The sequence below is a fragment of the Elephantulus edwardii genome, unplaced genomic scaffold (genome assembly GCF_000299155.1).
Source record: "Elephantulus edwardii isolate Elephantulus edwardi_28Jun2011 unplaced genomic scaffold, EleEdw1.0 scaffold00058, whole genome shotgun sequence".
Taxonomy (NCBI): Eukaryota; Metazoa; Chordata; class Mammalia; order Macroscelidea; family Macroscelididae; genus Elephantulus; species Elephantulus edwardii.
Window position 1 is genome coordinate 9,214,100 of NW_006399808.1, and position 25,687 is coordinate 9,239,786.

The 25,687-nt window shown below is 47.5% G+C and overlaps 1 protein-coding gene across 2 annotated transcripts; it reads right to left on the reverse strand.

Annotated features, from left to right (window-relative positions):
* Positions 1 to 103: 103 nt before the first annotated feature.
* ZSWIM8 (zinc finger, SWIM-type containing 8) lies at positions 104 to 16,639 on the reverse strand. Of its 2 annotated transcripts, none has more exons than XM_006887530.1 (26): positions 16,183 to 16,639; positions 13,378 to 13,531; positions 13,040 to 13,134; positions 12,678 to 12,850; positions 12,406 to 12,513; positions 12,037 to 12,118; positions 11,780 to 11,900; positions 11,230 to 11,431; positions 10,928 to 11,103; positions 9,380 to 10,376; positions 8,572 to 8,703; positions 8,248 to 8,427; positions 7,986 to 8,169; positions 7,709 to 7,807; positions 6,935 to 7,059; positions 4,477 to 4,717; positions 4,223 to 4,378; positions 3,878 to 4,106; positions 3,421 to 3,710; positions 3,013 to 3,236; positions 1,993 to 2,481; positions 1,618 to 1,801; positions 1,356 to 1,532; positions 1,102 to 1,221; positions 668 to 846; positions 104 to 584 (listed from the first exon to the last, which is right to left on the reverse strand). In XM_006887530.1, the coding sequence occupies exons 1-26, from the start codon at positions 16,388 to 16,390 to the stop codon at positions 381 to 383; spliced, it is 5,529 nt and encodes a 1,842-aa protein (XP_006887592.1). In that variant the 5' UTR covers positions 16,391 to 16,639; the 3' UTR covers positions 104 to 380. The 2 variants fall into 2 exon arrangements, with proteins under 2 accessions (XP_006887592.1, XP_006887591.1); XM_006887529.1 differs by having other exon boundaries at positions 124 to 584; positions 668 to 778; positions 1,642 to 1,801; positions 16,183 to 16,390.
* Between the last annotated feature and the right edge of the window lie 9,048 nt (positions 16,640 to 25,687).

A 25,687-nucleotide genomic window follows, 5' to 3' on the forward strand; every position in this document is an offset into this window, starting at 1 on the left:
TGTTTTGTCTACCTTATTACAGTGGGAAAATTTTTAAAGCAAATGTCAAACTCTTTATAGAGGTTCACCTGCAATGGAGGGAAGTAAGGGAGAGGCTCAGGCAGACTCGAGTAAAAAAGGAGTTTATATATTTATAAATGCCAAATAAATATCAGAGGCTACCCAACGCCCCCTCCCAGACAGGGCTGTTTCACCCAACCCTAAGCTTCTAGGTTCTGAGACATCATGTCCCCAAGCTACAGCCCAAGAGCAGCTGCCAGTCTGGGCTACCAGGGAATTAAGTGGGGATGATCTGTTCAGCCAAGATTCATTGTCCCTGTGTGATGGACCCTCATAGCCACAGGTCTGTGTCCCTGTATAGGGCCCTAGATGGGCCAGACTCAGGGGGAGAAGGTGGTCATTTCGAGTGAGACCCGCTGCCACAACTCCTTGGTCTGTTTGCTGCGCTTGAGGTTCTGCAGGATGTCGTTGAACTGCATCATGCCCATGGGCGTCAGGCAGAAGGCGCTGCGGGCACTGCGGATCGCATTCACAAAGTCGTCGTAGTCGGCAGGGGTCAGGTGAATCAAGCGGTGGTGGATATACTGCAAGAGGTGGAGTGGATAGTAAGCCACCTGCCCCAAAGCCGGCTTCCTCACGCCTGCCCCACATCCCATCAAGTCCTCACCTGCATGTACGCCTGCTGACAACGCTGCACCAGCTGGTGGAAGGCCGGGGCCCGCAGGTGGTTGTGAGCGTGAGCGGGGCTCAGCCGCTGCAGTGTCTCCATGACGATCTCCTGCAGCACAAACGGGCTCAGCACCCCCTTGGCTGCCCCCACACAGAACTGGTGCACGTAGTTCACTCCTGGGGGGCAGGGGGGATGGGCATGAGACGGGGGTGGCCACCTCTGCCCTAGGGACCCAACTTTGATCTCTCAGCTCTAACCTGGCAGAGAGCCTCCCTCCACCCTAGGAGCTGAGGTTGCCCCCTGCCCCCCCCGCGCACGCACACATACCCGACCAAGGCCTCAACTCAGCAAGAGCTAGGAAGGTGGTCTGGGATAGGAAGTTGGGGAGCAGGTGTGGGGGGGACAATGGTCCTGAGGAGGGGAGGTGTTACCCAGCTTTGCTGCCAGCCCCAGCAACCATTTGACATCATCAGTGTAGGGGGGGGATCGGGAGAAATTGTTGGGGTGATCATTGTGTGCCCGGCGACCCAGCATCTCCAGCGCCAGCATTCCTGGGAGAGAAGGGTAAGCACAGCTCTTCATCCTCTAGTCCCCACAATCAGCTAATTCAGAGATACTGCGTGTGGGGCCCTGATGAGCTTCCGCCACACCTGAGGGCAGAGGCACACAAAGGGCCCCCTCTCACCAACACGGTAGGCAGCGTGCAGGTGGTGTAAGCTGTGTGGGTTGACAGGTTGGCTGTGCGTCTCTTCTTCAGGCGGTGGAAAACCCCCGCTCACCAGGGGGCTGGGTTGCGTGGTCAGGGCGGGCAGGGAGGCACCCTGAATGGCCGGGAACGTGGGTGCCGGATGGACACTGCTCACTGAGGGGGTAGGAAACCATTAGAACTTGGAGCCCAGAGGTTTCCCTCCCGCCTCCCTTGCCCAGTTTACTTCCCCTCTATTCACCTGCTCCCTGTCCCCACAACTCACAGGCCACACTGGTGGGCAGTGGGAGCCCTGGCTCTGTGTGGTAGGGATGTACTGTGATGGGTGCCATGGAAGGGACAGGGAAAGACACAGCAGTGGTAGCAAGTGAAGGGGGAGTCACTGAGTAAGGGTACTGAGCCCCCAGGAATGCAGGATGCACACCCTGGAATAAAAAGGAGAGAGAGGAAACCCCAAATTATCTACCAGGATGTAGCTCTCCTTTCCTATTATTACATTTCTTTCCTCAGATGGACTAAGTCCCACCAACCCACCAGGACATGACTTCTCCAAGAGACCCCCAGTGAACTCCCCCTATTTGTCCTCTTGCCCCTGTCCCAAGAACACGGGTCTCACCTGTGGGTATGCAGAGCTGGGCACAGGGAAGACGGCAGGCCGGGGCATGTGAGGCATGGGGTGGGCCGGGTGAGCTGGGTGGGTGAGGTACTGAGGGCTGCAGGGCAGGTGGGGCTGTAGAGCAGTGTAGGGGTGCAGGCCAGGGGAGTGACCATGTCCCAGTCCTGGACCTGGATATAAACTGGACCCCACCGAGATGACTGGCACCACTGTGGCTGCTGCCGTCACTGCTGCTGCCGCCACTGTAACTGGCTCAGTCCCTGGTCCCCCCCTGCCCTCGGGCAGCCCCCGCCCAGCCTCCCCAGATGCCCTAATCCCACTGGCACTACAGCTTGTAGCCCCTTCACGGGCTGTGGATGAGCCACCTGCTGTCTGCTCATATAGCCAGAACCACTGGTGAGCAACCTCAAACAATACTTCAGGGTACACGCCCCCACCCTTCGCTGCCTCTTCTACTGCCATGCATGCTTTCTCCAACATGAGGTTATCCTGCAAAGGAGAGGTTTAAATGGTTACAGGGGGAAGGGCTTCATTTACTATAATTAAAGGACACCTCTAAATGACACTGTAAGGTCTCCTTCAGAGTTGGTTGATTCCCAGAGAGGGATGAGAGGTCAGGGCTAATGCTCAGAACCAGTGTGAGAAGAGTATATCATACAGACAGGGGACAGGAACCAAGACCTAGGTCACAGTCCTAGTTCTAAACGAACCTAACCACCCGTCCCATGCAGTCCATCATGTCCCTGAGGCTTTCCAGTCCTGAGTGAGCATCTTCATCCCTAATCTGTGGGCCACCAATCCTGTACATGTAAAACAAGAATAATCCTAACCTCTAAGAAAAAGGAAATAATAGATGTGAAGACACATCAATATGTAGAATGTCATCATGAAAAAATAAGCTGAATAGTTTATGAATTCAGAATAACGCAATCAGGAGCTGGGGCCTTCAGCCTTCCCACACCCCACCTGTCGTCTCCCCTGGTGTTCCAGAACAGGTGCCCAGATTGCTTATACAAATACCTGCTCCTTGCACTGCACCAGAGCCCGCTGGATCTCATTGGGGTTCAATGCATGGGCATGAGGAAGGCAGCTCAGGGCCAGCTCTGCAGCCGCCCTCACCATATTGGAGTCTCGCGCCCGGGAAGCCCTGTCAGCCAGGGACGCAACTTCAGGAGGTGTCAGATGCCCATCCCAGCATTCTACCAGGATGGTCAGGGCTGCGCTGCCAATCTCCATTGCCTGGCCTATAGGGAAGGGAGAAAAACCCAGAGTTGGCTTAGCATGGACACCCCTGAAGAGAAAGATTAGTCTCTTCTTCTGTCACATCAATAATTCCACAAAGTTAGGGCTCCTATTTTTTTTTTATAGGGCTCCTATTTTGATTAACTAATCCCCCCTCTCATACTCTAATTATGACACTAGATTTACCTGTAATCCAGGAAACGTGGGAAGAATAGGTACGGGAAAGCCAGTTGGGAGAAACAAAGTTATGCAGGCCTAGGGCATAAAGCCCGATCTCAAAGGCGCAAAGGTGCAGATTGCGGTGAGGACCCTGGTGGCCCCCTGAGGAAGATGGATGTGTGAAAATGGAAGTGCTGCTGTTGCCCCCGGCCTTGATCAGCACCGTCTTCGCCAGTTCGAAGTAGAAATGTGCAGCTGCCTCTGATGGCTGGTTGGGAACATGAGGAGCATGGCTCTCAGGACGACGGCCCTTGTACCTGAAGGGGCAATGGAGTAGGATTGGGGTTCCTCTGAAACCAATGTCTATTTGGGTAGAATATGAAAAGACCAGGGAAGGGGAGGGCATTGGGAATGATGGTGTGGTTCCACCAGGAATATGGTTAAGGACACAGCCGACTGGACATGGCTGTTTCTTCCCACTGACCTGCCAACATCCACTGTCTTGGCCCGGGCCCCTCCACTGGCACTGGCCCGACGACTTCCGCTGGAGGATGAGGAGCCCAGCGAGTCTGAGGATGAGCTGCTGATGCTGTCACTGTCCTGTCCTCGCCCCCAGGAGGTGGGGGCCCAGCCCCCTCGAAGCGGCCTCCGGCTTAGAGTAGGAGAACTATCTGATGTTGTTTCAGGGGCGCTGCTGTCAATGCTGGCCATGCCTAATACCAAAACAAGTTTGTCCCAGATGTGGGGATACACACACACACATCCCCGCCCTGACTCCAGCCACCTTAGGGACAGCCTTCCCTCCACGGCATCTGAGCAGCTAGCATACCCGTGTGCTTCTTCTTAGGCCGCCCTGGGGAGCCCCAGCCCCGTCCATTGTAGCCTCCTCGACTGCCAAGTGCCAGACGGCTTGGAACCTTCCCCTCTGGCCTTGGGGCCAGAGCTGCTTCAGATGGGAGACCCTCACAAGGAGAGTGTGAACTTTCTAGGTAAAGAAAATAAGACACTGGGATGAGACCAAGAAAAGAGACCCCAACATGGCTCCATTATCACTCATCCCCCTGCCCAGTGCCCCCACCTCACCAGGCACATTCTTCTCTGTGAAACCCTCAGTGGGGCCTGGCCCAGCCCCTGCCACACTCCCTGGCTGAGCAGGCCCCGCAGAGCCTGAGGTTAGTGGCTGCAGAGTCCCTGGGGCAGATGGGCCCCCGTGCTTTGAAGGAGACCTCTGGCTGGCTGTGGCTGGGCGGCTAGATGAGTAGAATGAACTCAGCGTCTGTGGCTTATGAGTCTGGCTCTCCCGGTCCAAGAGTTTGTCTAAGATCTGGAGGACAGAGAAACAGACTTCTTTGACATTCTTTTCTCCTTGAAACAGTCATGCTGGATAACCTGGGTGGTGCAAAGAGTTAAGTGTTCAGCTTTTAATTAAAAGATGAGATCCTACTCTACCCAAAGGTACCCTGGGAGAAATGCCAGGTGTGACCCCTTTCTGAAAAATAAGCTACTAAAAGCTTTATAAAGCTCAGTTCTACCCTGCCACTCATGGGGTCACGATAAACCAGGATGGACTTGATGTCGGCTAATATTCTGGTACAAGATAACCTGCCAAAAGACAGATGCTGGTCACATGCTGGTATCTTCCATTAATATGCATCACAAGACTGAGTATTTGGATATTCAATAAAAATTAAAATTAATTACTTCATGTGTCTATTTCCCATTTGAACATCTTCCTCTGTGAAAATTCTTTCCATGTCTTTTGCCCATTTTGTAATTGGGTTATCAGTCTTTTTCTGTAAACTTTTGTTATAAGACTCTTGTCTGAGATGGTATTACCAAATGTTTGTTCCCAATCTGTAGGTTTTCTTTTCACCCTGTTGGAAAGTTTTTGATGTGCACAGAGATTAAATCTTTAGAAGGCCCCATGCATCAATTTTATCCTCTTTAAAGTGTGCATTTCTGGTTGTATTGCGCAGTCTCTTTACATCTTGGACTAGGTGCTTCTAAGCTTGATCCCAGTTTGTCTCTTATGAATGTTATGGTTTTGGGCTTTACTTCCAGGACTCTGATCGACCTTGAGTTGATTTTTGTGTATAGTGTGAGATATGGATCCTGTTTCAGCTTTCTGCAGGTGGAAATCCAGTTTTGCCAGCACCATTTGTTTAAGAGGTTATCATTTCTCCATTTGATAACTTTGATTTCCTTGTTGAATATCAGTTGACCACAGATAGCTGGGTCTATTTCTGGGTTCTCAATTCTGTTCCCTTGGTCTACGTGCCTGTCATTGTACCAGTACATGCTATTTTGGTTAACACTGGTGTAGTAGTTTTGAGGTCTGAGAGTGCTATGACTTCAACCTCATTTTTGTTTCTCAGAAGTGTTTTGCTTATTCAGGGTCTCTTGTCTCTCCAAATAAATTTGATAATTTCCCTTTCAATCTCTCTAAAAAATGAATTTGGTATCTGGGTTGGGATTGCATTGAACATGTAAACTGCCTTTGGTAGGATTGCCATTTTCACCATATTGAGTCTTCCTATCCATAAACAGGGCACATTTTTCCATCTCTTTAGGTCTTTCATTGTGTCTTTCAGAAATGCTCTCCAAATCACTGGCAATGAGATGCAAATCAAAACCACAATGAGGTACCATCTCACTCCAGTAAGAGTGGCAAAGTTTAACAGGGTAGCAAGTAATAGATAGGGGAGAGGATGTGGTGACAAAAGAACTCTTACACATTGTTAGTGGGATTGTAAAATGGTGCAACCATTCTGGAAGGCAGTTTGGCACTTCCTCAAAAAGCTAAACATAGAAATTCCATATAACCCAGCTATTCCTCTACTAGGAATATACCCTGAGAATATGAGAACTGAGGCACAAACTTGAGATTTGTACACCAATGTTCATAGCAGCATTATTCACCATTGCAAGAACATGGAAACAGCCCAAATGTCCAACAACAAACGAATGGATTGAGAAATTATGGTACATTCACACAATGGAATACTATGCAGCACGCAGGAACAGTAACTTTGTAAATTACTACCTAATTTGGGAGGGACTGGAGGAAAGCATCATACTGAGTGCACTAACTTAGTCCCCTAAGGATAAATACTGTATTAAGACCGATATTGTAGAATGAATTGTAAGGATCCAGGAGGGGTGGGAGAGGCTGGAAGCAGAGGGATATGGATGTACAAGGGAAAGACAGAATTAATCATTAAGTCGTAACAATTTGATGGGGGGGGTGTGAGGAATACTGAAAGAATTTGTTTGAATTTGTATTAGAATTTTGTATTTTAAATTTAGTTTATTTAAACTAGTGAAAAAAAAAACCTAAAATTAATTAATGCCTTTATATTCTGTTTTTCCTCATCATCATGCCCAAGAACACGTTTCAGACCCAGTGGTTTCTCTTGTTCTTTAAAGGTTCCCCACTTAACTCCAATGGACAGAACAGTACTTTTCTTACTGTACTATAAACTCTGTGAGAAATGTGTTATCATTTGTCTGTCAAAAGACTAGTACCTTCTCAGTCCCTCACCTTCTTGAGCTTGGCTTGGTCATCCTTGTAAGTGATCATCAATGCCAAGGCCAGGTCGCCTTTCTCCCGACGAGTGCCCTCACACAGGAGGGGATGCTCTGCCTCACTCACTGTTGTCTTCATGCCTGTGGGGGGGGGGGTGTCTCATGGGGACAAAGAATGACCATAACTGCCAGGACAAGAAAGGCAAACAGACCAGCCAGAAACAACAGCTCATGAGGTGGAGAGTTCTCGGGGTCCAACCACATCACTTTGGAAGGTCCCTGTCTCCTATTACATCCTGCCTAAACTTGATCTGCTTCCAAAACCTTAAGGGTTTGCCCCACTTTACCTACCCAGCATGTGCGCATTAGTTCCCATGACGACGCAAGTGCTAATGAGTCTTTCTTCATGGTGTTCCTCTATCCAGAACTTACTGACTTCTGAAGCTACAGCCAAAATTCTACCACCTTCGATTTTTGCTTTGCTGCCTTTATAATGCTGAACACCTACAGTACGTGATTTTCCCCTGAATTCTTGTCTCACAGGCACTATCTGGCTCATACACATCATCCTGGCTTTCATTATTACTACAGGTGCCCCCCACGGATAGACCCATGTCCATGACCTTCAAGGACTGGGCCAGCCTTAATTCACCAGTGTTTGTTGGTTTTCCCCCCAGGTCTCAGAGTAATTCTAGAGCTAAAGTAACTATAATCAACTTTAGATTCAGAATATATACATGCCAATTCATCAGTGACCTCACTGGTATTTTTAAGACACACATAGACTCACCCAAGGCAGCAACTGCTGCTTCAAATCCCAGCTCCTCATCACCAGGCATCTCATTGTTCCAATTCCGACTTGGGGGTCGGGAACCCGTAGGAGAAACCACTAGATGAAAAATGGAGTGAGGCATGGGAAAGACAGAAAGGGAAGCCAAGAGCCTATCATCTCAGACCTGGCCTACTTGTGAAGCTCCCTGAAGGATCTTCACAGCTTTGGACTCAGCTTTCTTTAGTGAAAGCTACCTGTACCCCATTCCCCACCTGCTGGAGAACCCAGCACATACCTGGAGCACAGAGAACATCAAAAATGAAACTGGCCAACATGAGGGGCAACACAGGCCGATAGTCACACAGCGTCCCCTCCCGGAGCTCCTCCGCCCGGCATCGCATGGTGCTCATCTCACTTGGCCCCAGAGGGATCTTCTTGAGCAGGGCAACCACCTCAGACTCCTGATAGGCCAACTTAACCTGAGAGCACAGGAAAGGGATCAGAGCTCCAGCACCTCAGTGGAGATCCACGTACAAGACTCTGACAGCAGCTCTAACCTCCAAGGCCTTGGTAGAAGCTGGAGGCCTCTGCAGCTCCAGTGCAAACATGCCGACTCGGAAGGCCAAGTTGTGGTGCTCTGGGCGCTCACTCAGCACTGTCAACAGGAACGCAGCCTTGGTTAGTGTGTTGGTAGCCACCCAGGTCTGACGGCTTGTGGATACCTTGTTTTTCTTGCCCTAGAAAAGGAAGCACAGGAAAGCAGGTAGTTGAGTACGATTCCCCTTAGGAGTGGCAGGAGGCGGCTCTCACTTGGGGTGGGGCACAGGAGAGGGTTAGGGTAAGTGGGAATGGAGAGGGAAGGGGAAGGGGGTCTCTCTCACCTTGGCAGGGGGCGGCTCTACCTTGAGGTCGGGTGGGTTGGCTAGCAGGTCCTGAGCAAGCTCCACGGTGAGGCGGGAGGCCTCATTGCTGTAGCCATGTGCATGCAAGGCCTCAGCACAGGCAAACAATACCTGGAGAGAGGACATAGGCACCAGAGAGACTGAAAGCCCCCTGTAGAGGTAGGACAACATGCTTACTCATGGCCTCGAGTGTACCACAATCTCAGTCTACTGACTAACATACAAAACACTGTGAGACCTTTGGGAAAATTTATGAAAAGAAGTAGACAGGATACCTCCCTCATATGTGAGGCAGAGGGGCAGGATCAGGGAAGGCTTTCTGGAAGAAGAAATCTTTACAATATCTAGATTTGAAAAAGGAGCAAGAAATAATTGGGCAAGGCAACGGAAGGGCATTCAAGGCAAAAAGGCCTGTCTGTGCAATAGTATGGTCAAGACAGACCAAAGCAAGTTTCAGGAATGGATCAGCTGACTGGAGTAGAAGGATCTGAGCAGCTAAGTAGAAAACTGGAGGAGGCAAAGGCCACATTAGGTAAAGCCTCAGATCATGCCAAAGACCTTCACTTTTATCCCAAGGGAAATGGAAACCCAATGAAGACATCTAAGCAGGAGAGTGATACAATCAGACATTTCTGTCAATATGGAAGCAGTAAAAAGAATGGAGTGCAGGAAAGGAGGTCGATGAGCTTGCTACAAGATTTTAAGTAACATGAATATTCTGACACTCCAAACTCAAGCCAGAGCGTCCCTCCCACTCTTTTCCCTAGCTCCCTCAGCATCCCCTTACCTCCATGCGGCTCTCCTGTTCCAGTGGCTTCAGTCCGGCAAACAGGTCATGCTCCTCCCCAGCCCCTCCCTCTGCCTTCTCCTCCTCGCCCCCAGCCCCATCCTGCGCATTGAGATAATACGCCTGATAGTCATCATCCTCCTCTCCAACTGCAGGGGCTGCCTCTTTGGTCTTTCGGAGACCACTGCCACTCTCATCTGTGGAAAGGAGGTCATCCCGGGTACAGATATCCCCAGGCAGTAAGCTAGGGGGGCCGGCTGAAGCCATGGGAGGCTCAGGCCCTTCAGAGAAGTATACGCCACCATCTTCCTCATAGGTATCTGGAGGGTCAGGAAGGAAGGTGGAAGGGCCTCGGGGGCTGGCAGAAGGAAGGCAAGGTGGAGGGCTCTCAGGGAATCCACCAAAGGTGCTGGCCTCAGCACCCAGGGCCAGGCTGCTGTCATCCAGGCTCATCTCTGCAAGATCCGGCTCCAAGGAGCTGTCTTCACTGCTCAGCCGTCGCTTGCTCACACTGCCACCTGCTGAGCCCTTGCCCCCACTGCCAGCCCCACCCAGTGCTTTGGCTTTGACCCCACCAAGACCCATCTTATACAGGGCCTTATCTCCTCCCTCAGTTGAGAGACGACGAGGACCTCGCTGTGTTGAGGGGGTCCCCTCACCCAATCCCTTTCGCTTGGCCCCAGGCTCTTTGGGCCGTACAGCTGGCTCTGCAGGAAGAGGTCGGGGCCGGTCCCGGGCTTCCTCCAGGCCTCCCAGTCGGGAGGCACCTTGGCGCAGGGGCAGGGCCCGGGCCCAGCACAGTGCCAGCTTCCGGTCAGTACCACTGTAAGTGACACCAGGAAGAGGGTAGGCTTCTTCCCAGTTAAAATAACAGGCCTCCACTGCCGGCCGAAAGCCAAGGAAGAGGCGCTCCAGTGTCTTCTTATGCTGCCCCCGCTTCACATTCTCAATGACCTTTAGTTGCCACTGGCGCAGCTGTGAACACAGGTCTCGGCGGCTGTGGGAAGAATGGACAGGAGGCTGCTGGGGAGCTACACTCTGTACTGAGAAGGGAAAGGAGGGAATGGAGTAAGTGTATACCCCTGAAGGGTGGCAGAAGAAAAGCCCTTCTTGGGTCAGCCAAATAAACATTATTCTAAAATCCAGAAGTTTTGGCAAGTAGGTGCTATTTAGATGAAGTAAAAAAATTGCTCTGGCACAGGATTTGCTAACCACTGATACTCTAGTGCCCAGCATTTTCCAATTCCCCAGCACTGGAATAACTGTGGGACTCTAGTGGCATATAATGTGTCACACTGCTAACCAAAAGGTCAGTAATTCAAATCCACCAGCTGTTCTTTGGGATAAGGATGAACAGCCTCCTCTTGTAAAGATTTACAACTATAACCTTGAAAACCCAATCAATGTAGAATTGCTTCCTCCTAATAGATGGAAATTCAGAATCGACTCAACAGAGATAAGTGGGACTAATTGTGCATATGCTTGAGGACTCAGTCTACATGAGTTGGCCCAGTCTCAGAGCTACAGCAAGTCAGGGAGAAAACTCACCGCTGGGGGCTGAGTGCGGGGTCCAAGACAGCTAGCCTCCACAGTGTGACCATCTCATCACACATGCTGGCACAAGCATGGGCTGCTACCTCTGATTGTCCGTTGCTGCGGCCCGTGTGCCCACTGGCACTGCTATGTGAGGCTGAGGTACGAACACTATACCACCAACCTGTTATCTGGAAAGAAAGAGGGCCATGAGAAACACCTCCGAGGCTGAGTAAGTCCCTGTCAGAAAGAGGGAAATCAGGGTAAGGGAGGAAGAAAATGAGGTACCACGGGGCTACCCAACTCTGAAAGATTACCTGTTCGTAGGTGAGGCACTGATCAGTGAGGATTTCTAACAAGGGGGCAGCATTGCTGTCCTTCCGCTTGAACATCTCCCGCACGATGCTAAGCAGGTTCCAGACACCCTCTGGCTCCCGGCCCCTCAGAGGGCGTAGCAAGCATGCCCATTCAGCAGCAGCCGGAGGCTCCGTGGAAGACAGATACATAGAGTTCACATCACTGCAAAAGTAGGAGAATAGAAAAGCATGCCCCTAACATACCCGTAATAAAAGGTGGCAAAAAAATAAGACAGAGCTTTAACACAAACATGGTTGTGACACAAAATTCAGAATATGGGGAAGATGACCAGGAAGAAAACGAAAAATTTCTCTCTGCATCTGTCTGGAAATCTCTCATAGGATCTGTGACAACATAAGATTATTCTCATGAACTGATTCACTAGTGCACATTTTCTGTGTGGCAGGCACATCACCAGTGAGATGTGTCATTCACAAAACAAAGGATCTGTTAACAGCCTAAGGGATGCTCCCTTTCTACTGCCAGCTACTGATGAGAGGACTACCTCACCTGAAGACCACAGGGGAGGGGCCACAGAACTTGTGCAGTGTCTTCTTGATGTTGTCGGTGAGTGTGGACTCATCCAGATACCACGTGCTCTGGTCTGAGGCTGAGGGCCCTGCAGTAGGGTCTGGGAGTGACAGGCAGTCAGTCACTTAAAGATGGGGGCCAAGATCTGCCTAACAACAGCAAGCCGTTAGTGAATCAGCATTGCTCGGCTACCGGCTATCTTTCTTCCTACTGCTTTTCTTCCAAATCACACTCACCCGGGGCTCCACACACTGTATTGATGGCTGTTGACTGGGATGAGAGGAGTTCATCCAGGAGACGCTGGGCTGTGGGAAGGATCTAACAGGGAGAAGAAACAGAGGTGAACCCAAGAAAGAGTAATGTTGTTATGGGCCACTGAGTCAATACCGACTCATACTTGACCCTCCAGAGGGTTTCCAGAAACTATAAACTGCACAGAAGGAGTTTGCTCATCTTTCTCCCATGGAGGAGTTTGGTGGATTTGAGCCACTTGCCTTTGGGTTGGCAGGACAATTCCTTACCACCAAACCACAAGCGCTCCCTCTAGGGCTGATAGGAAGGCTGATGTGGAACTTCTGAGGAGAGAGCATGCCAGCCTCACTCACCTGCTGAGGGAGCTCACTGATGAGGTACTGAGCAAACTTCTGCAACTGGTCCCTCTGCAGTCGAGACAGTGACTCTGAGACAGGGGCACGCAGGCAGACTGCAGAAGCCTGAAGGCACGGATAGAAAGGAAGCAATTTAAGAAAAAGTTGAACCAGAAAGGTGAAAGGGACACTATAAGGGAGATGATGGGGCTCACACTGTGGCCAGGCCTGCAGCAGAGAAGAGGGGACAGGATGTGGGCTGGGGCTGAGCGAAATTAGGAGACCCTCACATTGTGGATGCGGAAGAGACAGAGTGCCACGACATGGGTGCACCACTTGGCCCCTGCCCCACAGGTGCAGCTGCAGGAAGTGACCCGGCATCGGTCGAACATCACAGCCACATTGTAAGCCCCCTTGGGGGGAACCATCTGAGGAGGCACCACTGTAGCACTCAGGTGGAACCCTGGGGAGAAACCGGGGCATGATCAAGGAGAGCCACCAAGACACAGGCCTCTGTTCTTGATTTTGACCCTGCAGTTAAAGACAACACGTTTGGAAAGAGACACAAACAAGCTTCTTACAGTGAATCCTTAATCTGAACAGAGGGAATAAGAGGGGCAAGGGACACCTCAGAAGAGGATGGAGCACTCACCTATCTGCAGTGGGTCCTTCACTGCCCTCATGCGGAAGAGCTGGTCTCCTCGCTGGAACTCATCTGCACTGCCATTGGCCAAGCACGAATAAAGCCTGGAGGGGAAGAGAGCACAGCACAGCTCAGCCAATGACCTTCAACAAAACTTTAATACCCTGCACTCTCTGTCCAGCAGAAGTGATTCAGGAAAATCCCAGGCACTCCTCCTCTTCCTGGTCTTCTCACCACAACCCCCAACAGCACCCTTTTTTGTTCTAGGAGCAGTCCAGCAGACAGTACAGTATGTTAGGACCCCACGCCCCACCATTAATACTTTAGTTCTACCCTCTTGATCTCACCGAATGTCTTCTTCATTTTCAGGGAAGCTCCAAAAAGCAATTCGGAGCTGTAACTGCTCTGGCACTGGAGGGTAAACTTTCTCTACCACTTCAAATGGGATGTGAAATGCCACCTGTTTTGCCGATAACTCCACCAGCGGGATCACGAGTCCATCTTTGGAAACAGAGGTTTTAGGGAGGAGGAAAAAGAACAAAAGGAAAACTGAGTAGAGACCATGATTACTGGGCACCAATGCCAGTTCACATCCTGGACCTCATATTCCGGGGGGGGGGGGGGGGGGGAGGGCACAGGGGGAGAAATCTGGATGAAAACCATTGTCTCTACCTAGGGGAGAAAGGGGAGTTTGACCAGCCCACATCTGCTGCCTAAGATCTAAAACAGACTCCAGGGATATGCCAGGAGACTCTTGGCTAAGCAGGTGTGTCCTAGAACACTAACAGGTGACCCCTCTCTCATGGCTTGGTAAACCACTTCCCATATACGATGAGCACTTTAGATTCCTAGCACATTGTTACTGACCCTCCTCCAGTGCCACCTTCTCTGGTTGTTTTTATTGTGTTCTTTTTCTAGGTGACTTCAAGTACCGTAAGCAAGTAAGATGAAGAGCCCAAAAGAGTTAAGGACTTCCAGAAGCAAGAGTGCTGCACTGCCTTGGGTCCCAGATCTCTGACTTCCCACAGTGAAAGCACGAAAGGGGAGATGGCTATCCCAGAAGAATCTAGCTGCAGCTCCTGAAGCACCTCAGTGGGATGAAGCTATCCAAGAAACACTCAAGAATGCTTTTTACAGTTTTAATTAAAAAAGCAATGATAGTAAAATAAACTACACATTTTATTCACGTCTCAGATTTAGAAGACAGATTAGGAATTTATAGAGCCAAAAGGAAACTTTTAAAAAAACAAGACATATTTAACAAATAAAACAACTGAAAATGACCCAGAGGGAAGAACAAAAATTACACACTTTCCCAATTAATCGGACCAGGTAGGTAGTAATTCACAGAAAATCTCAGGATGAGGCAGCACTAAGCCCCAAGGCTACCCACATATGCAAATGCAAAAAAATGTAAGGGGGGGGGAACTGGACAATGAAAGATTTTTTTTTTCAAACAGAAAAGCAAACTAGGGAGGTTGGGCAGGGAGGAAAATGTGCAACAATGAATGAATGGAAATCCAAGTTCTCTATAAACTTTTATTAAAGTCTCAATTTAAAAATATAATAAAAAATTATTAAAAAAAGGAAAAAATGCAGAAAGATCATCGAATACCCACAGTGAAACAGCTAATAATCCTGGGGGAGTGTGTGTGTAGGCACACACACACAGATTTGAGGCAGGAGCTCTATCTCCACAGTTGAATACTACCAATCTTAACACGTTCCAGTGTTCCAGCGGGAGAAGGGTGAGCAGTCTCCTCTCATGCAATTCACTGCCTCTGAAAACTCGCTAGAGGATCAGCTATGAGTCGGTTCCGACTCTATGGAACACAACAACCACCACTACCGATCTTACTTAGGGAGAGAGGGAAATTTCTCTCTTATCCTAAAGTGGCTCTAGAAGCCCTTGCTAGACAGTTTAGAAAACGGGACTCTTCAATCAACCCAAATAGAATCACTCTCCTGAATTGCTGAGAGGAGGTCCTGAAGAAATCTAACCTTCACTGAGATTCAAGGCAAAAACCAGTGTCATGAGGAAAGCAGGGACAAGCAGGCAGTGAGAGCTTGCAAAGATCTCCTTGTCTATGACTCTTCCATCCTCTCTGCTGCCCATCAGCTGCCATGGAATCAACGGCCAGCTCATGCCACACCATGTACGACAGAACAAAACACTGCCCAGCCCTGCACCATTCCCACAGTCTCGTGTAACCCTATTGTCGTGGCCACCCTATCAATCCATTTTGTTGAGAATCTTCCCTTATTTCGCTGATCCTCTACTTTACCAAGGATGATTCACCCTCCCTTGTAAAGAGTCAAATTCTTCACAGCACCAATCAGTGCATTTGCTGAAAGGCCTGAGGATGAAAGAAAGGCACAGGGAAAATCAAAAGTCTGTCCAAAGGAGCCTCCGGAGACGATGACCCTCACTCATGTGCAGGCCACTCTGCTGGAAATCTAAGGGTTCAAGCCAGTGATCTCCGGCTTGGATTCTGACACATGTTCAGCAGAAGCAGGAGAGAAACAACTGGTCTAAACCTAGGAACTCTGAAATCTCCGCTCACGGGCCAATTAACTGCCACCTTCCTCTGCGAATGACTCCTTCCTGGTGGCAGCAGAGTTCATTACCCTGAAGCAAGAACCTTCCAATGCACTCTGCAACGAGTCCTCAACACGGTCACCGGTAGCCGGTGGTCTCCGGCGAGCACCGGCGTCCCCTTCCCCACATTCCCTTCTCGTCCACCTGCTGGCTCGCCTCCAGCTCGACTCGTCAAGTAGTCCCAAATCAGAGAAAGGAGACTCAGTCCTCATCCCAGCTCTGAGGCAAAATAACAACAAAAAGGTCTACTTTCCACCAAGAATGCTGTCCACCACGGGACTTGCCAGGCCGCCCTCCTCGCACGCACGTCAGTGCACACAGACACGCGCCGCACGCGCTGGCGTGGAGGACCCCAAGTCAGCGAGTCAGCTCGGGCCCCCAGAATGCCTTGCCTGACGCCAGCCCACTCGGGAAGGCTGCAAAAGCCAGTCCCCAAGTCCTTCCCAGGCTGGGGACAGCTCCCGGGCCAGGACAGCTCCGGGTGGGAGGCAGCTCGGCGGCCAGGCCCGGGGGGCGTCGCTCCTAAGCCCGGGCCTCCCCGCCCCACCCTCACCTCGCATTCGGGTACCGCCACTGCCACCTCCGCCACCGCCGCCGGTGGGAGAATTGGGCCCCGCCGACTGTTTGCGCCATCCCCGCCAGTTCTGGCAGAGACTCTCGGCCTCGGAGATGAAGGAGCAGAGCGAATCCTCCTCAAAGCGGTCCGAATCCTCGAATGAGAAGCGCTCTCCGTCCTCCCACTCGGCGAACATCAGCTCCATGGGGCCCGCACCCCCCGGAGCCGGGTCCCCCCCCGCGGAGCCGGGGCCTGGGCCGCCGGCCGGGGACTGAGGGGAGGCCCGGAGCCTGAGGGGCGAGCCGGGGCTGGGGGTGGCCGGGGCGCTCAGGGCGGCCGTGCCGGGCAAGGATCTCGGGCCTGGGAGAGATACGAGGCTGGGCGTCGCCCAACAGTGAGGTAGGAACAGGGACAGCGGCCAGTGTCTGAGACTTCGGGCCCGGACGAGGCGCTCGGCGGCCGGGGCCTCTTAGCCGCTGCGGCACCGCCTCCCCCATCAGCTGATCTGAACTTCCGGCCGCGCCGATCTCCACCACTTCCGCCCTCGCGCACTCGGTACTCGGGCCTGGTACGGGCGAATGTAGTGGACAGGTTTGTTAAATTGCTGCATTTCCTGCCTTTTTTTTTTTTTTTAACGCCCTCCCTGGAGTCCACACTCCGACACCGTAAGAGGAAGCCAACCCTGAAGGCATGTGAAACTACAGATCCCAGCAGTAACTCAGCATCCATAATATTCCCAAGGACTAAACAGCCGCCATGCATGCCGGGAATGGTAGGCTGTCAAGCAACAACACTGGAGCCATTGGCTGCAGTTATTGTCCTAACTCCGGATAGGCCTGCCGCCACTTGACCTTCTGGGAGTTGTAGTCCGGGAAACCTCCCTTCCAGGAGACCATTATATAAGATTTAATTTGCAAAGCAACAGGATAAAGAGGTTTCATTTCGTTTCAAAAAATGGTTGTATTGGTTATCATTAAAGCCTTTGAGTTTTTTGGAAGTCTGAAGTCCATGAACTCCCTCTTGTACAGATATAAATGCACAAGTAAAAGATTAAGAATTACAAAGGAATTGTTGGAATTGTTATTAATTTAGTAGTTATTATTAATAGTTATATTAACAAAATAGATGTAAATAATGGGTTTTTATTTACATATTAAATAACAAGATCTATCAACAAGTGTAATAACTGTCATAATTTTGAAGCTAGTGATAAATATATGGGGTTTTGACATTGTAAAAATAGTGTGACCAGAGTGGAAATGGCTACGCTTGACCTCCACTAATTCCATAAGGGGGAACAGTCGTCATCCCCAATATCCATAGTATAAAACTGCTGCCCCATGGAGGCTAGATCATCCGGGAGGGTGGGCTGTATGAGGAATGTGGCATCAGGTTTGGAGGAAGAGTCCTCAATAACCTGCGTTTTGCAAATGACCCAATCTTGTTTGCCAAACTGAGGAGGATCTGAGGCATTTGCTGCAGAAGATCAAGGACTGTAGCCTTCAATATGAATTGAAGCTTGACATCAAAAAAACAAAGACTCTCACCACTGGACCAATTGGCAACATCATGATAAACTGTGATGAGACTGAGATTGTTAACAGCTTCAGCTTACTTGGCTCCACAGTTAACACTCTTGGTACCAGCAACCAAGAAATGAAAGGACAAATTTCACTGGGAAAATCTACTTCCAGGGACCTCTCCAGAGTACTAATGAGAAACTATATCAGTCTAGAGATTAAGGTGTGCCTGATCCAGGTCTTCGTCTTCACAATTACTTGTTATGCATTAGAGAGCTGGATGATAGAAGAATTGATGCCTTTAACTTGTGTTGGAGAAGGGTATTGATTGAATACACCATGTACAGCTAGGAGAACAAACAGGTTCATCCTTGAAAGAGTGAAACCAGTCTGCTCCTTGGAGGCAAGGGTTTTGACGCTCCATCGGACATACTTTGGGCATGTTGCAAGAAGGGACCAGTTCTTTGAGAGGGACATCATGCTTGTAAGGGTGGAGAGATGGCCCAGGAGAGGAAGACCCTGGATGAGATGGCTTGATTCTGTGACTGGGGTAATGGGGGTAGGTGTGCCAGAGACAATGAGGTGGCTCAAGAAAGAGCAGAGTTCAGAGCTGTTGTACATAGGGTCAATATGAGTCACAAGCACATAACAACAACAATTCACATACTTTGGACATGTGGCCAGGAGGGATCAGTCCCTGGGGAAGGACATCATGCTTGGAATTGTGGAGACAGAGCAGGAGAGGAATGACAAAGTAATTGGGGTAATGGTGATAGGTGTGTCAGAGACAGACTAGCACAAAATACAGCAGAGTTCAGAGCTATTGTACATAGGATGCTCAGTGGCACAGAACAAGAAGAGTTCAGAAATGAGGGAGCTCTGGTGGCCTAGTGGCAAGAAGTTGCACTGCAATCCTGAAGGTGCATGGTTCAAATCCACCAGATTCTCTGCTGGAGAAAGAGGAGCAATCTACTCCTGTGCCGTTTGGATCCAGTTCGATGGTATACCAAAATAAAAATTTTTAAAAAACCACAGGATAGGGGAGCTCTGGTGGCCTAGTGGCAAGGAGCTGCAACTACAATCCCAGAAGCTCACAGTTTGAATCCACCAGATGCTCTGCCGGGGAAGGAAGGACAATCTCCTCCTGTACCAGTCAGATCTGATTTGACAGTACACTCACACACAAAAATAATTAAAAAAAAAAAAACCACAGGAGTTCAGATATGGCTCTCAAGATCCACACACTCAGAGCAGTAGCTGCTGTGCTACCAGGTCTAATCCAGTGCAATGACCACACAATTCATAGAGCCATATTCACAATTATGTGTTATTGGGGAAGTTAACAAACTGCAATTCATGTTGGAAACAGGAAACAACACTTCAGTCAGAATGACTTGCTTGCATGTACTTCAACCTTTTGGCATTAGGTCAGTGTTAACATAGCTGTCTTGGTCCTACCAAATAATTGTGTCTGCCCCTCAATTCCCACCCTGCTTATTCAACAAGCTTAGGCAAAAGTCCTTGGCTGTGACTCCATGGAATAGCAGTTAGCTCTGTCTCACAGAGGTCTCCAGTTTTCCACTTCTGCTGCTGCAGTGGATTGATCTCAGTCTGTCATGTCACCATCTCTTGTATGTATCTCTGGCCCTAAAAGACCATGATATAATCTCTGCTTTTTAATTATTATTTTATTCTGGTAGTGAGATTCCCACCTTATGCCTTTAAACCTGTTCAGTTTACACCTGGTGGAATGGTAAAATTGACCAATCCCATCAGGGATAATCTGTACACACACTGCGTGTTCCAACCAGCGGCCATGTGACAATGTCAAGGGCAATGGCCTAGAAAAGTAATTTTGGATAAACCCATTACATTTTAGACATTTGTAAGCAACTTAATAGATGAAGATTCTTTGATATCATGATGAAATAAAGTGTGTATGGATGCAAAGTTTAACGCAAATCACAATAAAGGAAAAAAGTAAAACAGACTGTGATTTCCTTTCAGTAATGCTAATAAAACTGTGGTTTCTCAGCGAGCTCTGGTGGCCTAGTGGAGAGAAGCTGCACTGCAATCCCTGAGGTACGCAGTTCAAATCCACCAGATGCTCTGCTGGAAAAGGAGAAATGATCTCCTCCTGTACCAGTCAGATCTGATTTGAGGGTACACACACAAATAATAAGAAGAAAATTAAAATTAAAAAAACTGTGGTTTCTCAAAATCTATTTATAATGTCGAATAACAAACTGAGGTTAAATATATACTTTTCTTCCTAAAATTATGGATTGCTTACTGTGAGTCTATGCACCTCAAGTCATGAGGTAGGAATAACTCGGAAAAGAAAGGTGTTAACAGTTGCACAACTCAAAGACTATAATCAATGTCACTTATTTACACATGGAGAAACTGTTGAGGTGGTGTATGTTTTGCCGTGCATATTCTCAGTAACAAAATTTAAAAGAAAAAAAGAACCTAAAATTCTCGACTATGAAGCTCCTTCCTATAGCTACACAGTTCAGTGCTCTAGTCCTACACTCTAATGACTTTACAAACAGGCATCTGAGGGGAGCAAGGAGGCAAGAATCCTTCTTTACCCTTAATCTTTATCCCACTGTTGTTAGGTGCCATTGACTTGGCCACACTCATAACAATCCTGTGAGCACCAGATGAAAACTTTGCCCTATCTTGTGCCATCTTCACAATCTCTAGTTGCTCTTGAATTTTGCTGTCACTGTGTCAATCTACCTTGTTGGTCTTCCTTTCTCTGACCTTTCTAGTTTTCCCAATATAATGTCTTTTTTCTCCTGCTAACATGCCCAATGTAAGTGAAGCCAAGCTGCTGAAGTTTTATCACATTTATGCTACTGTAATGTGCCACTGAGTCAACTCCAAATGATAGTAATACTATTAAAAACAGATCTGAACCTTGCCCTATCCTGTGCAACCCTTATAATCTCTATTATGCCTGAATTCATTGTTATACTCATGGTGCCAATCCATCTTGTTGAAGGTCTTCTCTTTGACCTTTGCCCTTTCCCAGCATGATGTCTTTTTCCAAGGACTCACCCCTCCTGACAGCATGCCCAAAGTAGGTGAAACAAAGATTCACCATCCCTGCTATCTTGTTCTAAGGAGCAGCAGTCTTCTTGCATTTCCTCAAAGGCTTTGTTCTTTTGCATATCATGGGAGATTTCTGTGTTCTTCACCGACACCAAAATTCAAAGACATCAGTTCTTCTATCATCTTTATTCATTGTCCAACTCTTGCATGCATAGGAAGCAACTGAAAAGACCATGGCTTGAATAAGGTATACTTCTTTAAACAAATACCCTTGCTCTTTAGCACTGTGGAGATGTCCTTGACAACAAATTTCCCCAATGCAACACATCTTTTGATTTCTTGACTACTACCAAGAGAGTTGTGGATGGATCCAAGTAAAGTCAAATCACTGACAACTTCAAATTTTTTCTCCATCTAAAATAATGTTGCCTATTGATCGAGTAGTGAGGAATTTTTTTTCCAATTTCTTTTTATCCCACTAAGGCATTAAAAAAAGAAAATCCCTTATCTCCTTTTCATGTTTTGCTTCAAAGTACAGAGAAGAGGTTAACCTTAGTATGTTAGAAAGGACAGTATGCATAAAATACTATAGTTCCTAATGTGAAATAAGCCACAGGTAACTAACTCACGGTTGCTGTGAAGCCAAACACTGTGACACTGAGGAGTCCAATGCGAGAAGGGTTACCCATGGTGGACAGTGTTTGGTGGAACTCCCTGATTAAAATAAGCTTGGAAGCAGGAGTAGCATCCACTTCCATAATAGCTTGCCTCTGGAAACCCTATGAACCTGGAGCAAGGATGAAAGTTATACAGGTGTCCAGGACTTTCATTCATAGGGTCACTATGAGTCACCTATGACTCAGTGGCACTTACCAACAACACCAACAACAGCATAGAGAGAGAGCAGTTGGCCTAGCAGACAGAAAACCATGCTCCCAAACCAAAGGTGGGTGACTCTACCCCACGGTCCTCGGCCTGCCTTTAATTGCTTTTGGTGAAACATTCTTCTAGGTCGTGTAACCCTGGTCTGTCCACTTGCTGTACAGAGATAACTCGTGGTTGCTGTGAAATTGAACACTATGACACTGAGGAGTCAAATGCGAGGAGGGTTACCCATGGTGGACAGTGCTTGGTGGAGCTCCCTGATTAAAATAAGCTTGGAAGAAGGAGTGGCATCCACTTCCATAATATCTTGCCCCCGGAAACCCTATGAACCTGGAGAAAGGATGAGTTATACAGGTGTCCAGGACTTTCATTCATAAGGTTGCTATGAGTTGCCTACAACTCAATGGCACTTAACAACAATAATAACAACAATGTGAAATAAAAGGCAACTGTGGTGACTAGTGGTTAGGACTTGTGCTGCCAACCCAAAGGCATGCAGTTTGAGACCACCTGCTGTCCTGAGGGAGAACAGAAAATCTCCTTCAGTGCCATTTACAGCCCCTGCAAACATACTGAAGGGTCAGCTAAGGGGAGGTTCCAAGTCGACAAGATAGAACAACAATGTGAAATAAAAGCATCCTGATGGTACAGGTACAGGAGCTAAAGCATTTGTCTGATAACCAAGATTGTATATTTAAACTACCAACCACTCTGAGGGAGAAAGATCTGTAGGTGCCATTGAACAGGCTGACTACGCATATAGTGACCTTGTGTCCTGTTGTACATTACAAAATACTACTTGACCTTGAGGGCACTCTGTTAGATTGGTGGTAAGGAGTTACTCTGCTAAATTAAAGGCATTCGTGGTTCAAATCTCCCAGCTGCTCCAAGGGAAAAGTAAGGGTAATATCCTATGTGATTTACTGCCTCAGAAAACTCACTGCTGAGTTGGTTCTGACTCAACGATAAACAGCAATCCAATCTTGTATCATCTTCACAATCAGCATTGTTCTTGATCCCATCTTCACAGTCACTTTATGAAGCCGTTTCCTTTAGAGCTTTTTTTCTCATTGATCCTGCTTTTCCAAGCATGATGTCTTTCTCTAGGGACTGATTGGCCCATCTTCTAACACCCACAGTAGAGACAAATCTCATTCTTTATTGGTGGGGATATGTTGTTTACACTTCTTCCATGACAGTTTATTCTTTTGTTAGGCCTGGTATATTCTTCACCAGCACAACTGAAAGGCATCAATTCATTTTGTCTTTTTTATACATTTGCTCATCATAAATATTATGCCTGCCTTAGAACCTCTATGGGAAGTTACACTGTCTTGTAAGGTTGCTAGAGTCAGAATAAACTTCATGGTAGTGGTTTTGGCTTTGGGATTTGGAATAGTAAGAAAACAAACAAAATAACCTACTACTATAGACAATCTGTGTGTTAGGTTGTTAGGAAGTATAACAAAGCAGATGCCTTCAGTCCCAGGAGAACACGAAAAAATGGGGGGGAGGGAAATGATATCCTCAAAAGAGAATTACCAACTAAGTATCAATTTTAGATTTGAGAGAGTACAAATAATGGAGATGACTGACCTTGATTGTTGCCAGTAACCAGGGTCACCAGATCTTTTTATTTCACAAAAAGCTAAAAAGTAGATTTTAAAGAGAACATTTTTCTTTCTGTATGTGATCAATTAATTTAAAAAAAATTCAATTTTAAAAATATGTGGGTTAAATACAGAACCATTAGTTCATCAGTTTTGTGAACTTCTGATCATTCAAGGAGCATCTTACATGAGCTTGCACAAAATGTTGTTGGTGTTAGGTGCCATCAGGATGAGTATGACTCACAGTGACACTATGAACAACCAATGTGAACACTGTCCTATCCCATACCATCCTCACAATCTCCAAAACACTCATGCCCATTGCTACAGCCACCATGTAAATCCGCCTGGTTGAGGATCTTTCTCTTTCATCACCCCTCTACCCTTTCCAGCAAGGTTATCCCTCTCCAAGGAATAACTTCTCCAGCAACAAGCCCAAAGTATATGAGACAAAGCTTCATCATCTTTGCCTTCAAAGAGCACTCTGGCTGCACTTTCTCTAAGATGTATCTGTTTGGATACCACAGTTCAAAGGAATCAAATCTGCTTGTCATCCCTATTCACTGTCCAGCTCTCAGATGCATAGTAAGTGACTCAAGACCATGGCCTGAATCAGGAGCACCTTTGCCCTCAAACTACATCATTGCTCTTCAATAATTTGGAGAGGTCTCTGACTATAGACTTTCTCAGTGCAATACTTCTCCTGATCTGCTGACTGCTATTGATCCAAGTATAAAGAAGTCGTTGACAATTTCAATTTTTTCTCCATCTAGCATGATGTTGCCTACTGGTCCAGTGGTGAGAATTTTTTTTAACAAGTACTTCAAGTCCTCACTTTTTCCCTCTCTTTTCTTTTTAAATTAATTTTAATGAAATCAAATGACTTTGGATTTCCATTTATCCATTGTTGCACATTTCTCCCTGCCCACCTCTCCCCCACCCCCAATTCGCTCTTCTCTTTGAAAAGTAAAATTCTTTCATTGTTATACAATCCCTCCCCCCAAGTTCATTCCACCGTGCAGCCTTCATTCTGGACTCCTGTCATGACAATAATACCTAATCATATATCCCTTTTAAACAGTGCTCTCCCTTATGTTTGAATGCAGTATACACTATCCCCTCTTTCTCAGTCTCCCGCCAATCCCTATGCCAGTCCTCTTTTTTAACAGTGGCATTATGCAATATTTGTGTTTTTGTGACTGAGATATTTCACTCAGCATAATGTCCTCCAGGGTCACCCATTTTGTATTTCATGAGTTCCTTGTTTTTCAATGCAGCATAGTATTCCATTGTGTGAATATACCACAGCTTCTTTAGCCATTCATTTGTTGATGGGCACTTGGGTTGCTTCCAACTCTTTGCTATTGTGAACAAAGCTGCAGTAAACATGAGTGTGCATATATCTGCTTGGGTGGCAGTTATGGTTTCTTTAGGGTATATTCCCAGTAGTTGAATTGCTGGATCAAATGGTATTTCTATTAGCAACTTTTTGAGAAAGCACCATACCGCCTTCCACAGTGGTTGCACCATTTTACACTCCCACCAACAGTGAATAAAAGTTCCAGTTTCTCCACAACCTCACCAGCATTTGTTGTTCTGTTAAATTTTGCTACTCTTACTGGGGTGAAATGATACCTCATACTTGTTTTGATTTGCATCTCTCTTAGATCTAGGGATTCTGAACATTTCATGTGTTTGCTATCTGAATGTCTTCTTTGGTGAAGTGTCTATTCATATTCTGTGCCAATTTTTCAATTGGATTGTTTACCTCTATCTTGTTGTGGTGTTCAAATATTTTATAAATTCTAGAAAACCCTTATCTGACATGTCATTACCAAATATTTTTTTCCCAGTATGTAGCTTCCCTTTTTACCCTTTTGGAGAAGTTTTTGGATGTGCATAGGGATTTGATTCTTAGGTCTCATTCATCTATTTTATCCTCACTTTCAGCAAGCATTAACAAAGGTTACTAATGAGTCTTCCACCAATCCTGATGCCACATTCTTCAGAGTCATTTCTCAACATATAATTTGCTCAACATACAGGTTAAATAGACATAGAGAGAGTATACAACCTTGATACACACCCTTTCCTAAATTGAAGCCATACTGTATTCCCTTATTGTTTGTACAATAGCCTCTTGGTATTATTTCCCACAAGCACAATCAAGTGTTCTGGAAGTCCCATTCTTCTCAATGTTAGCCATAATTTGTTATAATCCACAAAGTCAAATGCCTTTGCATCGTCAATAGAGCACAGACATTCTTCTGGTATTCTCTGCTTTCAGTCAGAATCCATTTGACATTAGCACAATTATATCTCTGGTGCCAAGGCCTCTTCTAAATCAAATTTGAACATCTGGCAGTTGTCTACATACTGTTTTAGCCATCTTTGAATGATCCACAGCTATATTTTGCTTGCATGCAG

What these genes read in the sequence shown, in the direction of transcription:
- ZSWIM8 (XM_006887529.1), bottom strand. Translation starts at nt 16,390, where the DNA reads ATGGAGCTGATGTTCGCCGAGTGGGAGGACGGAGAGCGCTTCTCATTC. An exon ending in AGCAGCAGTTGCTGCCTTGG is followed by an intron (nt 7,060 to 7,708) that starts GTGAGTCTATGT and finishes CCCCCCCCACAG; the next exon opens with GCATGAAGACAACAGTGAGT. An exon ending in GTCAGCAGGCGTACATGCAG is followed by an intron (nt 585 to 667) that starts GTGAGGACTTGA and finishes CACCTCTTGCAG; the next exon opens with TATATCCACCACCGCTTGAT.